This window comes from Scomber japonicus, chromosome 6 (assembly GCF_027409825.1).
Source record: "Scomber japonicus isolate fScoJap1 chromosome 6, fScoJap1.pri, whole genome shotgun sequence".
Lineage (NCBI taxonomy): Eukaryota > Metazoa > Chordata > Actinopteri > Scombriformes > Scombridae > Scomber > Scomber japonicus.
Window position 1 is genome coordinate 36,521,365 of NC_070583.1, and position 13,907 is coordinate 36,535,271.

The window sequence follows — 13,907 nt, forward strand, 5'->3', positions numbered from 1 at the left end:
ACATCCCCATATCATGATGCTTGCACCACCATGCTTCACCGTCTTCACTGTGTACTGTGGCTTGAATTCAGTGTTTGCAGGACGTCTGACAAACTGTCTGTGGCCCTTAGACCCAAAAAGAACAATCTTACTCTCATCAGTCCACAAAATATTACGCCATTTCTTTTTAGGCCAGTCAATGTGTTCTTTGGCAAATATGTAATGTAATCGCTTCAGCACGTCTTTTTTTTTTTTAACAATGGGACTTTGCGGGGGCTTCTTGCCGGTGGCTTGGCTTCACATAGACGTCGTCTGATTGTTACAGTACTCACAGGCAATGTTAGATCCTTCTTTGATCCTCCTGGAGCTGATCATTGGCTGAGCTTTTGCCATTTTGGTTATTCTCCGATCGAATTCGAATAGTCGTTTTTCTTTTTCTTCCTCGCCTTTCTGGTTTTGGCGGCCATTTTAAAGCGTTTGATATCATTTTCTGCACTTCTTTATAAGTTGTCCCCTCTTTTATTAATTTCTTAATCAAAGAACGCTCTTCTTCTGAACAGTGTCTTGAACGACCCATTTTACTGATCCTTAAATAAGGGCCACCTGTTTAACACCTTTTTTTTCCACATAATCAATGACCTTACTAATTGAACTCAGCACTACTATTTTTTTGAACACGCCCCTTTCAGTAAATGATTCAGTTTCACAGAATCAGCAGCATGCACGTCATGCCTGTTGGGTCTGTTGGTTTTCTATACCTTTACTAAACCTTCTAGAAACTTACTTGCAGTGTAGAAGTTGAAATTCTAACAGAAACAGTTGCTAGTGATGTGGGACTGCTATTATTTTGAACACAACTGTATTACTAACCCCGTGGGGACCGACTCCTGGTTTCCATGGGAACGAGCATTGGAATCAGTAGCAAACAGCCTCCTGATAGGCCCGGTCCCCACAAGGTTGGTTTTCCTGACTGTGTGTGTGAACCCCAGAGGTCACACATGGTACTGCAGTGCACAAATTTCCCCAGTGGGAGCCTTTTCCTGACTAAGTGTGTATATTAGCATGTTAGCTTTGTATTAGCATATTAGCTTAGCGATTAGCCCCCCTGGGTTAGGGTTTCAATCCAACATTTGTTCAAATACTGAATATGAATTGTGCCAGGGTCAACAGTGATGGTAATCGTATGCTAATAGACGTTAGCATTACGGGTCCCAACGAGGGGGGCAAAATTCAGGTTTCAAATTTATGTGAGTTTTTGATATTTCAAGTCATTTATTTGTTCAAACAGAATTATGATGAATTTAGGAGTTAAAATTATGTCTCTAGACCCTTTAGAAAAGCTGGACCCCACAATGCTCCACCCAGTCAGGGGTCCCCACGAGGTAGTAAAAACGTGTGTGTGTGTGTGTGTGTGTGTGTGTGTGTGTCGTCTTTCAACAGTACTGACATGGATCTGAGAGATGATTTAAAGCTTGAATGAGGACACGTCTGCTTTCTACGACGGAGTATTAGAGGAAAAATAAATAAATCAAATGTTGGGAATGAGGAGAACAAAGTCATAATATTACCAGAATAAAGTTCTATGACCGGCTCGTAGATGTAAGCAGCCATCGCCTCGCAGTCGACCGCTAACAGACAGCTCCTCTTTCTTCTAAACAGACTCAGTGGTTTCCTGAGTCCTGATACTGGTCATAATTTGATCCTGATGTTCCAAAAGATTAAATATGTTCTTATTTGTGAAACTGATACCAAAGTATAACTTCACAAGATGCTCAACATTCCTCATTTTAACGTAAAATTACTACTTTATTCTGGTAATTTCCCCTAATACTCCATCGTAGCTTTCTCTGCTCTTCAGTTTCAGGTTTAATGCTCCACAGCAGAGGTGATTAAAGCTTCTTCCATTCTGTATTTATATTAAGCAGAAGTTCAGATACTTGTGTAAAAGAAAGACTGGTAAAAGTAGAAGTACTGATTCAACTTTACTCAAGTCAAAGTAAGAAAGTTCAGACTCTCAAATGATCAAAACTGCTGCCAGAATATAAATCTAAACTATGAATAATATAACTGCTGTTAATCACTGTGACCGATGTGTTCATATGATAGGAGTCGTGTTCCTGCTCTGTCTGCACATTGACGGACTTTGCTTCCAGGGAAACAGCGGGCACACCAAAAGAAAAGAAGAAAAGAAATGTTTTCTATCATTTATTTACACGTCATGTCTGCTTTTTATAAAATCACTGAGGTTGAAACAAGAAACAAACCTGTTTAGACTCATTTTCATTCAAAGGCCACATATGATCTCACAGGCCTGGACTGGGACAAAAATTCAGCCCTGGACTTTTTGGTCCAGACCGGCCCACTGGAACCCGCGAGCAGATACTGTGCCAACTCACGTTGATGATAACTAGATTTAGGCCTAGTTGTAACACACCACACTATGAAGAGTTTATTTATTATGTTAAGTAAAGTTCATAGACGGTTAAGTTACTGTTCTGAACATTTAATGAGTGTTTATCCACACCATGCTGGCAGGATCACACCTGCTGTATCACCACTTCCACATGGTGGAGAGTCTTCCTCAACCTGCTGCTGCACCACCATGGCAGCGGGAGCCTCACTCTGAGGCTGAGGTTACCATGGCAACAACTAAATGAACAAATAAAAATGGGCAGCCATCGGCCCACCGGGAAAAATCCCGGTACTCCCAGTGCCCAATCCACCCCTGCCTGCAAGTGTATAATAACACAGACACATTATATAACCTATTGGCTGTGATGGTGATAGCATGTACATGATGTGTGTTTGGCACAGTTTGACACCAGAAGGTTGTTTTCACATCCATCTGCTTAAAGTGGAAAGTTTCTCTGTGATCATAGAAAGTCCAGTTTTAAGGGGTGTACCTATGAGCAGCCAATCCTGGTCCAGTATTCAACTTACACAAATGTGATGTGGAAACTTTAAGCCTGCAGTGCACAAACACTGAATAGACTTTACAATTTAGTAGAAGACATCTTCTGTCCAGCAGTTAAACCTCTAAATTAAATATATTACCAATTTATACCTCCTTAAAACTTAAGAAGACAGAGGGATTTGTCTCCATTTTAAAACCAGCTCTGAAACAAACAGGAAGCCAGTGCAGAGACTTTAAATGTGAGCTCTCTTTCTGGTCTTCTTCAGCACACGTGTGGCTGAGTTCTGAATGAACTGTAACTATTATTATTGTTTATTGCATTATCCACTTTATTCAGCTGCTGCTGCTCTCCCTCAGCAGATGCCTTAGTACTGTTTTTATAATAATAATAATAATAATAATAATAATAACTATAATAACAATACTTTATTTTTGGATAGGGACAGTGCATATTGATGAATATCGATATTAGACATCTCTGTAAATATACCAGATTATAGCAAAACTGCTAATTTGCATCCGTAGTCCCTTTCTATGTTCTAGTTATTTTACTCTTACTTGGAGTTCATTTATCTTATTTATGCTCTTGTTTCTATCCTGGAATGCTGAGAGTGAATGTTGGTGTATTTGTGAGACTCACCGAAACAAATTCCAATCGACTATGTCGACATGGGAATAAAGTATTGAATCTTGAATTGAATCTTAGATAGATTGTTTTTTGGGAGAGCAGAAAGCAGAGTATAACAGTAGTCCATCCTGCAGGTAATAATAGCGTGCATTAGATGAACCTGTTGACGTGGGTTCAGTACCAGTGCCTGCTGTTTCATTTCATTGAGATTCTTTCTCTGGACTTCAGTACCAATCAGGGGCGTCGATTCTGTGGGTGCTTCGGGGTCGGAGCACCCACGGAGATTGCCGAGCACCCACGTGCACCGGCGTGATCAGCCGTTGTGATCAATGACAGTATAAGGTTGTGATTAATGAATGAATGAAGTGGCCTATATGCTCATGAGCTGGTATGTTGTTATTGTTTACCTATACTGACTTTCAGCACCGCGGAGTGCAGACAGTTCTATTCACACTTGCTATTCAGTCCAGGCTGTGGTGCTGGATTGTGGGTTTTGTTTTTCCTTTTTCTTCATTGGAGCCTTTTGCGTTAGGTTGCATTGACAGTAACTCCTCGTATGCATCACCAGTGTGTAGACTGTGTGTGTTTGTGAAATAAAGCGTGTGCGTGTGTAGGAAAGAACATATGTGTATGTTTATTGCGGCCGCTGCTGTTAGATGTGTGAGACGAATGTGCGCACGTCAATTTAGCAACTAGTCATGCAAGCACCACGGTGAGCACCCACCAGCAAAAACATAAACTGGCGCCCCTGGTACCAATGACCTAAATATCAGATTTGTCCTGTTGAGCTGTAGAACATTATCAGCCATCCATCATTTTATATCTAACATACTCAAAGATTCTCCTGGACTATAAAATAGTGATGGTGAATGTTTTGATGAGACATTTATTAATACCTGACGGGGAATTTATGACTGTGAATTGGTGTATAGACTAATTATGAATCAGAAAATGAACAGTATGTAAGAGTTAAACACAAACTCCTACAGTAACACTCTGTGGATCCATCTGTACACCCTGTACATCTGTACAGAGCAGCAGAGTCTCTCTGGAAAAACAAACATGAAAACTAAAAGACTGACTTTGTTCTTATCATCTGTTCACTCTACAAACTTTCACAGTCAGTGGTTTTGAAAGAACATCATTCTAACTTTCTGCATTCGTTATCAAAGACAGCTGTTTAATTCTCATACAGCAGTTCAGTGACCTGTTTTACGTGGATATAAAGACGGGAACTGACCGAGTGGTGTCAGACTGCATCTTGCTGTCTAAAGAGGTGATATTTCACAATGAGGCGTGCTGCAGCTTTTCTGGCGTTGCTGCTCTGTCTGTACTGGACGGGGGCTCAGGGTGAGAGTGGAGGCCTGACAGGGAGTGATATCACTCAGAAGGAGATTCAGTCTGAGATCCTGGGTGTCAAATCAACCAGTGATCAGACCAACATCACCCCTGACATCTGGGCTGAGCTGAAGGAGCTGAGAGACATGGCCATCGAACACAGTGTGGAGCTGAGGAAGCTGGAGCAGGACAATACAGGTTCATTCACATAGTGATCAACACATTCATGCAATGTTCACATAGACATTACTTTTAGGAGTAACTTATTGCTTTTATTCCAGCCATACAGACCAGACTGACAGCCAGTGAATACAAGAATAAGGATAGATATTTATATTTTATACAATACAATAAAATTAATTTATGTTTCTGATTATTTTTCTTGTCAAATTTCTTTAACATGTTTACTGATATTCATATCTAAGATTCAAAATTAAGCTTTTACTGAAAAACTTTAAATGTTTTCACAGGTTTGGAAAATGTGGTCGAAGAGCTCCAGAGAGAGAACACAGGTAAGCTACGACAATCAATAACATGTAAAAACGTTTCTTTTTTTATGTATGCTACCAATGATAATACATTTATTTGATATTAATGTGTTGTTCAGGATGAACCTTTGCCTGTTTTAATTCCCAAAATGACTGAAGAGAAGTCAAAACATATTTATCTACTTAGGAGAGATGTTAAATGTGTTGACAGTGTTGGTGATTGCTGAAGATAGAGAGTGCAGGTAAACTGATTATATCATTATTAAAGTCTGTGTAAAGTAAGAATAAATATGTGTTCTGAGTTTGACATACCACAGAAAGTGTGTTGTTAACCACCCTGCCAAATTTGAATGATTGAAAAAATCGCCAAATATATGAAATTAGGCTTCAAAATTGTGTAAAACTACAGACTGTTTAGAAGAAAACTCTTTTTCTCTGCTACCAAACGCTGTGGGCGTTCCCGCCGAGTCCGCTGAAGCCCCGCCCCCTACCAAGTGTCACCTGTCAATCAAAGTCACCACCTCTACCAGAAACATGGACATTACGTCTGAGAGCTTTCTGCTGCTAGCTCGGCGGCTAACTGGGCTACTAGCTCGGCGGCTAACTCGGCTGCTAGCTCGGTGGCTAACTCAGCTAACTGGCTAACTGTAGACTGTAGTAGTAGTAGTGTGTGCTGAATGTATTTCTACCTCTACAGCAGCAGGGGCGGGTTTATGCTAATCACTAAATCCTGAACACAGAAATCTTGAAACACAGTTTGTGAAGCCTAGCTCCACAATTCAAATCTAAATGGTTGAAATGCTTTTTACACCTTTTTTAGAAATACATTTATGACCTATTTAATGTGTTTAGAAGAAAATGTCTGAATTCACTTTACACAGTCTTAAGAACAGCAGTAAGCTGCAAAGTACACAGCTGCTAGTTTATTAGCTACACAGTTATGTAGATTATCTCCTTTAAAATAAAAATGTTGAATGTGTTTACAGATGTGATGACCAGATTGAAAATCAGTGAAAACGAGGTGGAGGAGCTCAAGAGACAGAATGCAGGTAAACTGTTTATATCATTATTAATACAATACAATTTGTTCATCAACTGTTTATAAGTGGAGCTATTTTTTTCCTCTATGTGAATCTTCTCACATCCACACAGACCAACCAAAGGTGGCGTTCTCACTTGGTCTCACTGACAAAGGACGTATTGGACCCTTCAACACTGACATCACACTTAAGTTCAGTAAAGTCATCACCAACTTTGGTCAGGCCTACAGTCCATCTACAGGTACTCACCTCTTTCTGCTACACACACAAATGAACTATTATAATGTAATGAACTCATTTTAATTTGTTTGTTAGATGTTTTAATATGTATTCATTGTTACAGCTTTCACTCCATCTTTTGTAATGACTTTTTTTCTCCACTATGGCTCCAGCTGCACACTTTTTGAGGAGGAGACATTTCTCTTTGAATTGGCCCTTTTAAGATTTCACCCATTTGACCTTTTACAGTACATCATAACACTTTTAATGGAGTTTCTCTGTGTCCTCTATTGTTCTGCGAAGGCTTTGAGAGGCTTTTGCTCTGTTTTAAGGTGCTCACTTATATCTCTCTGTTATATCACTTTCTATAAACCTTATGGGATGCAAACTGACTCACTGAATGTGTAACTGAGAGCTCTCAACTTTTACAGACTATACAGTCTCTGAGTAATGTGATGTTAACAAAGCAAGAGCACTGAACAACTATTCCTTCAGATTAGACAAACCCACTTACAGCATCCTGACCAAAGTATTGAGAAGCAACAGCGTACTGAACTTAGAGAAGAGGTAGTTCAACAGCAGGAACAAGCTTCACTCATTTTCTCCTCTGTTGCAGGTCTCTTCACAGCCCCAGTCAGCGGAGCCTACTACTTCTCATTCAATACACTGGATACCCGGAATAACGTATGGAGGCGTGTTTATCTCTACCACAATGACAAGAGTGTGTTGTTCAGTTATAATTACAGTGCAAATGGCTGGGAAAGTGTTTCTAATTCACTGGTTCTTCAGCTGGAAAAGGGGGATGTGGTCTACCTGGTTTTACCTGCTGGCTATAGTGTATACGATGATACTGCTGATCATACCACCTTTAATGGATTTCTGCTTTTTCCACTGTGAGACTCAAACATGAGAATTGATTTACCCCCAAATGTTTGGCATAGTGTATAAACAAGTCATACAGTATTCATGTGTATATGAAAGGATGCACATTGTTGCTGTGTTGACTTTGCTCTGCAACAAACTACATATGAAATAAAAGAATGAATATGAGGTTAAAGTGCTGTCTCTGACTTTAATTTGGGGATATTTAAACCTGAGTCTGGGAAAACCAACACATACACACAAAAAGATCAGACACTGAAATCCCATTTATCAACTCATTAGTTCAAATGATGATCAGATGATAATTCAGCATTAAAGGATAGCTTCACAATTGTTCATGTCTGTTTAAAAACAGCAGTCAGGTGCTTATATGAAGACTGAAAGAGGTTTCCTTCACTGAAATCATTCCTCCTTTTCATGCTGGCTAATAAAATATCTTCTTCAAATGTGCTTTTGATGAAAGTGATGAAGGACCAAAATCCAGTGTGTTCACAGTTATTTTGTGCCAAAGTGCATTTAAAAGTAGATGATCAGTTTCTATTGAGCTTCAGCAGTGTGAGTTATTATATCAAGTGATATCTGACACATTTACAGTCTTTTTAGAGAAGATATCTACTTCATTTGAATAATTTGGATGGTTGAATGTTATGTTATGTTCATGTTTATTTCACAATCAACATTAATTTCTACACCTGTGTTCCTGTGTAGTATATAGAAATATATTATCATTAATATTATCACCACTATCATTACCGTCTATATCACCATTTATTTTTTTTTATCATCATTATTACCACTGTTATCATCATTATTATATTTACCATCATCATTATCATCCGGGAGTCGGAAGAGAGAGAGAGAGACAGAGAGAGAGAGAGAAATGAAACTGCCCATTGTTTTTTTTTTAATAATATATAGAAGAAAAAATAAATTTTGTTGTGGTTTTCTGTTCCCAATATAAGTTTGTGTGTCTATATACAGTCAAGCCCGAAATTATTCATACCTCTGGCAAATTTTGACTTTGACTTTTATTCAACCAGCAAGTTGTTTTTTGACCGGAAATGACACAGGCGTCTCCCAGAAGATAATAAGACAATGTACAAGAGGCATCATTGTGGAAAAAAAATATTTGTCAGTTTTTATTTACATTTGAACAAAAAGTGGCATGTCCAAAATTATTCATACCCTTCTCAATAATCAATAGAAAAGCCTTTATTGGCTATTACAGCAATCAAACGCTTCCTATAATTGCTGACCAGGTTCTTGCATGTTGCAGAATTCTTCATATGTACAATATATGTTGATGTATCTAGCATAACCACATGAGCCCATATTGCACAACACAACAAAACATAATTAACTATGTACATTTTTTGTTATCACCTGAGTTTACTCTGATGACTTGCACTGAATGTAATCAGCCAGGGATGCATAGTCCGGACAGTAGCTGCTCTCCCATTCTGATTCACATTATGAAAGTGATAAGTTTTTGTCTTCTTACTTGGTCCAGCTCCCCCACTCATTTTTTATACCCTTTCTTAATTTTAAGAGAAAAAACCGAGGGCTAATTGGAGGTAACTCGCTATCTAACTTGTTAGTTTTGCTGCACTTAGCGCTGTGGTCTGCGCATGTGCATTTACCTGTGTCAGAAAAAGTCAGATGTCATCTGACTCGCTGCCCTGTATATCAATCAAGTGACGGGATGGATGATAGGCTGACGTCTATTTTTCTAATGCCATGCGATCTACCCAAACTACCTTTGCGATTGACTGGTAGATCGCGATCGACGTATTGAGCACCCATGGTGTATGTGTTGGTTTTCCCAGACTCAGGTTTAAATATCCCCAAATTAAAGTCAGAGACAGCACTTTAACCTCATATTCATTCTTTTATTTCATATGTAGTTTGTTGCAGAGCAAAGTCAACACAGCAACAATGCGCATCCTTTCATATACACATGAATACTGTATGACTTGTTTATACACTATGCCAAACATTTGGGGGTAAATCAACTCTCATGTTTGAGTCTCACAGTGGAAAAAGCAGAAATCCATTAAAGGAAGTAAAATCTTCGGCACTATCGTATACACTCTGGCCAGCAGGTAAAACCAGGTAGACCACGTCCCCCTTTTCCAGCTGAAGAACCAGTGAATTAGAAACACTTTCCGAGCTATGCGCACTGTAATTATGACTGTTCAACACTCTCTTGTCATTGTGATAGAGATGAACTTCCCTCCGTACATTATTCCGGCCATCCAGTGTAGTGAATGAGAAGTAGTAGGCTCCTCTGACTGGGGCTGTGAAGAGACCTGCAACAGAGGAGAAAATGAGTGAAGCTTGTTCCTGCTGTTGAACTACCTCTTCTCTGAGTTCAGTACGCTGTTGCTTCTCAATACTTTGGTCAGGCTGCTGTAAGTGGGTTTGTCTAATCTGAAGGAATAGTTGTTCAGTGCTCTTGCTTTGTTAACATCACATTACTCAGAGACTGTATAGTCTGTAAAAGTTGAGAGCTCTCAGTTACACATTCAGTGAGTCAGTTTGCATCCCATAAGGTTTATAGAAAGTGATATAACAGAGAGATATAAGTGAGCATCTTAAAACAGAGCAAAAGCCTCTCAAAGCCTTCGCAGAACAAATCATTCTCTTGTGTTTTCTCTGTAACTCTGTAAATGTCTGTGCAAAGGTTTTGAAAAAGTTTCACAAAACTACTCTGAGCTCCCTCCGGATAACTGAGCTTCTCACCCTACCTCTAAGGGAGAGCCCAGCCACCCTACGGAGGAAGCTCATTTCGACCACTTGTACCCGCGATCTTGTTCTTTCGGTCACTACCCAAAGCTCATGACCATAGGTGAGGGTAGGAACCCAAAGCTCATGACCAGAGGTGAGGGTAGGAATGAAGATCGACTGGTAAATCGAGAGCTTCGCCTTTCGGCTCAGCTCTCTCTTCACCACGACGGATCCGTGCAGAGTCCGCATTACTGCGGACGCCGCACCGATCCGCCTGTCGATCTCCCGCTCCATCCTTCCCTCACTTGTGAACAAGACCCCGAGGTACTTGAACTCCTCCACTTGGGGCAGGATCTCATCCCCGACCCGCAGAGTGCACTCCACCGTTTTCCGGTTGAGGACCATGGACTCGGATTTGGAGGTGCTGATTCTCATCCCGGCCGCTTCATACTCGGCTACGAACCCATCCAGTGAGAGTTGGAGGTCACGGTCTGATGAAGCCAACAGGACCACATCATCTGCAAAAAGCAGTGACCCGATCCTGAGGTCATCAAACCGGACCCCCTCCACACCATGGCTGCGCCTAGAAATCCTGTCCATAAAAATTATGAACAGGATCGGTGACAAAGGGCAGCCCTGGTGGAGTCCAACCCTCACTGGAAACAGGTCCGACTTATTACCGGCAATGCGGACCAAGCTCTGACACCGGTCAACAGACGGCCCTTATCAGGGGGTCCGGTACCCCATATTCCCGGAGAACCCCTGACAGGACCCCCCGAGGGACACGGTCGAATGCCTTCTCCAAGTCCACAAAACACATGTGGACTGGTTTGGCAAACTCCCATGCACCCTCAAGGATCCTGCAGAGGGTGTACAGCTGTTCCACAGTTCCACAGCCTGGACGAAAACCACAAAAAAAGAAAACTGTTATGATGTACTGTAAAAGGTCAAATAGGTGAAATCTTAAAAGGGCCAATTCAAAGAGAAATGTCTCCTCCTCAAAAAGTGTGCAGCTGGAGCCATAGTGGAGAAAAAAAGTCATTACAAAAGATGGAGTGAAAGCTGTAACAATGAATAGATATTAAACATCTAACAAACAAATTAAAATGAGTTCATTACATTATAATAGTTCATTTGTGTGTGTAGCAGAAAGAGGGAGTACCTGTAGTTGGACTGTAGACCTGACCAAAGTTGGTGATGACTTTACTGAACTTAAGTGTGATGTCAGTATTGAAGGGTCCAATTGTTCCGCTGTCAGTGAGACCAAGTGAGAACGCCACCTTTGGTTGGTCTGTGTGGATGTGAGAAGATTCACATAGAGGAAAAAAATAGCTCCACTTATAAACAGTTGATGAACAAATTGTATTGTATTAATAATGATATAAACAGTTTACCTGCATTCTGTCTCTTGAGCTCCTCCACCTCGTTTTCACTGACGGTCATTCTGGCCTCCAACACTGTCAACACATTTAACATTAATATTATTGTGAAGTTTATGGTCAGCAGGTTTCAAGTTGTTAACATGATCACTATGGAGACTGACCTTTGTTCTTATCTTCAAATGATGTTACTCTGTCTAGAAGATCTGCAATAGAAGGCAAAATTCATAATCAGATTAATAATTGTTCAGCATGCAGTGATTTTTTATTTTTATTTTTACATTTTATTGATTGTTGCAGTTTACCTGTGTTCTCCATCTTGAGCTCCTCCATCACATGTTCACTGATTTTCAATCTGGCCATCATATCTGTGAACACATTCAACATTTTTAGGAGACAATCTACATAACTGGAACTTGAAATACTTGTATGTGTAGCTAATAAACTAGCTTTGTACTTTGCACCTTGCTGTTGTTCTTAATAATGATATAAGCAGTTTACCTGCACTCTCTATCTTCAGCTTCACCACCTCGTTTTCACTGGCGGTCATTCTGGCCTCCAACACTGTCAACACATTTAACATTAATATTATTGTGAAGTATGTTTATGGTCAGCAGGTTTCAAGTTGTTAACATGATCACTATGGAGACTGACCTTTGTTCTTATCTTCTCTTATCTTTAGAAGGCAAAATTAATAATCAAATTCATAATTAATCAACAGCCAGATTCAAAATCTCATATTGAATGTATCTCTCCTAAGTAGATAAATATCTTTTGACTTCTCTTCAGTCATTTTTAGAAATTAAAACTGGCAAAGGTTCATCCTGAACAACACATTAATATCAAATAAATGTATTATCATTGGTAGCATACATTAAAAAAAAAGTTTTTACATGTTATTGATTGTCGTAGCTTACCCGTGTTCTCTCTCTGGAGCTCTTTGACCACATTTTCCAAAACTGTGAATACATTTAAAGTTTTTCAGTAAAAGCTTTATTTTGAATCTTAGACATGAATATCAGTAAACATGTTAAAGAAATTTGACAAGAAAAATAACCAGAAACATGAATTCATTTTATATTATTATATAAAATATAAATATCTACCTTCATTCTTGTGTTCACTGGCTGTCAGTCTGGCCTGTATGGCTGGAATAAAAGCAGTAAATTACTCCTAAAAGTAATGTCTATGTGAACATTGCATGAATGTGTTGATCACTGTGTGAATGAACCTGTATTCTCCTGCTCCAGCTTCTCTATCTTGCTCTTGCTGTTCCTCAGCTCCACACTGTGTTCGATGGCCATGTCTCTCAGCTCCTTCAGCTCAGCCCAGATGTCAGGGGTGATGTTGGTCTGATCACTGGTTGATTTGACACCCAGGATCTCAGACTGAATCTCCGTCTGAGTGATATCATTCCCTGTCAGCCCTCCACTCTCACCCTGAGCCCCCGTCCAGTACAGACAGAGCAGCAACGCCAGAAAAGCTGCAGCACGCCTCATTGTGAAATATCACCTCTTTAGACAGCAAGATGCAGTCTGACACCACTCGTTCAGTTCCCGTCTTTATATCCACGTAAAACAGGTCACTGAACTGCTGTATGAGAATTAAACAGGTGTCTTTGATAACGAATGCAAAAATAGCACCAAAGATCCTTCAACACTGAACTAAAAGCAAACAACAAGTTAGAATCTTTCAAAACCATTGGCTGTGAAAGTTTGTAGAGTAAAGAGATGATAAGAGCAAAGTCAGTCTTTTAGTTTTCATATGTTTGTTTTTCCATAGAGACTCTGCTGCACTGTTTAAAGCTGATGATGATGATGATGTTAAATATAATAATGATGATAAAGAAACTAAACTTCATCCTGCTCCTTTTCAGGCACAGTTACTGCCAGAAGAATGTCATTGTTTGTTCTTTTATTTGTTTCATTCTTGGTTGATTTTCTTTTTTCCTTTTGCAATTGAAATTGGTCATTTACATCTGAAATAAACATGAACATAACATAACATTCAGCCATCCAAATTATTCAAATGAAGTAGATATCTTCTCTAAAAAGACTGTCAATCAATCAATCAATCTTTATTTGTATAGCGCCAAATCACAGCAAAGTTATCTCAAGGCTCTTTCCACATAGAGCAGGTTCTAAACCGAACTCTTCAGGTTTTAACTTTAAAGAGACCCAACATTCCCACATGAGCAACAGTGGCAAGAAAAAACTCCCTTTTAACAGGAAGAAAGCTCTGAACCAGACTCAGAGTGGGAGAACATCTGCCTCGACCGGTTGGAGTTTAGAGGAGAGAAAGGAAGGATAGAGG

The 13,907-nt window shown here is 39.7% G+C and overlaps 2 protein-coding genes across 2 annotated transcripts in view; one reads left to right on the plus strand and one right to left on the minus strand.

The window, feature by feature from the left end:
* The window catches only part of LOC128359996 (complement C1q-like protein 2), a 63,185-nt gene extending 50,036 nt beyond the window's left edge, over positions 1-13,149 (minus strand). The window contains exons 1-7 of the mRNA XM_053320309.1: positions 12,833-13,149; positions 12,096-12,117; positions 11,900-11,962; positions 11,759-11,800; positions 11,610-11,672; positions 11,378-11,506; positions 9,363-9,797 (exon numbers count right to left, since the gene is read on the minus strand). Of these exons, the coding sequence (XP_053176284.1) occupies positions 9,517-9,797; positions 11,378-11,506; positions 11,610-11,672; positions 11,759-11,800; positions 11,900-11,962; positions 12,096-12,117; positions 12,833-13,093 (861 nt within the window). The 5' untranslated portion in view covers positions 13,094-13,149 and the 3' untranslated portion in view covers positions 9,363-9,516. The remainder of the gene's footprint in view (positions 1-9,362; positions 9,798-11,377; positions 11,507-11,609; positions 11,673-11,758; positions 11,801-11,899; positions 11,963-12,095; positions 12,118-12,832) is intronic.
* Positions 6,328-7,663, plus strand: LOC128361007 (complement C1q-like protein 2). Its single transcript, XM_053321577.1, has 3 exons — positions 6,328-6,396; positions 6,500-6,628; positions 7,223-7,663. The coding sequence occupies exons 1-3, from the start codon at positions 6,339-6,341 to the stop codon at positions 7,501-7,503; spliced, it is 468 nt and encodes a 155-aa protein (XP_053177552.1). The 5' UTR covers positions 6,328-6,338; the 3' UTR covers positions 7,504-7,663.
* Positions 13,150-13,907: the final 758 nt, after the last annotated feature.

What these genes read in the sequence shown, in the direction of transcription:
- LOC128361007 (XM_053321577.1), top strand. Translation starts at nt 6,339, where the DNA reads ATGACCAGATTGAAAATCAGTGAAAACGAGGTGGAGGAGCTCAAGAGA. An exon ending in GCTCAAGAGACAGAATGCAG is followed by an intron (nt 6,397 to 6,499) that starts GTAAACTGTTTA and finishes ACATCCACACAG; the next exon opens with ACCAACCAAAGGTGGCGTTC. An exon ending in GGCCTACAGTCCATCTACAG is followed by an intron (nt 6,629 to 7,222) that starts GTACTCACCTCT and finishes CCTCTGTTGCAG; the next exon opens with GTCTCTTCACAGCCCCAGTC.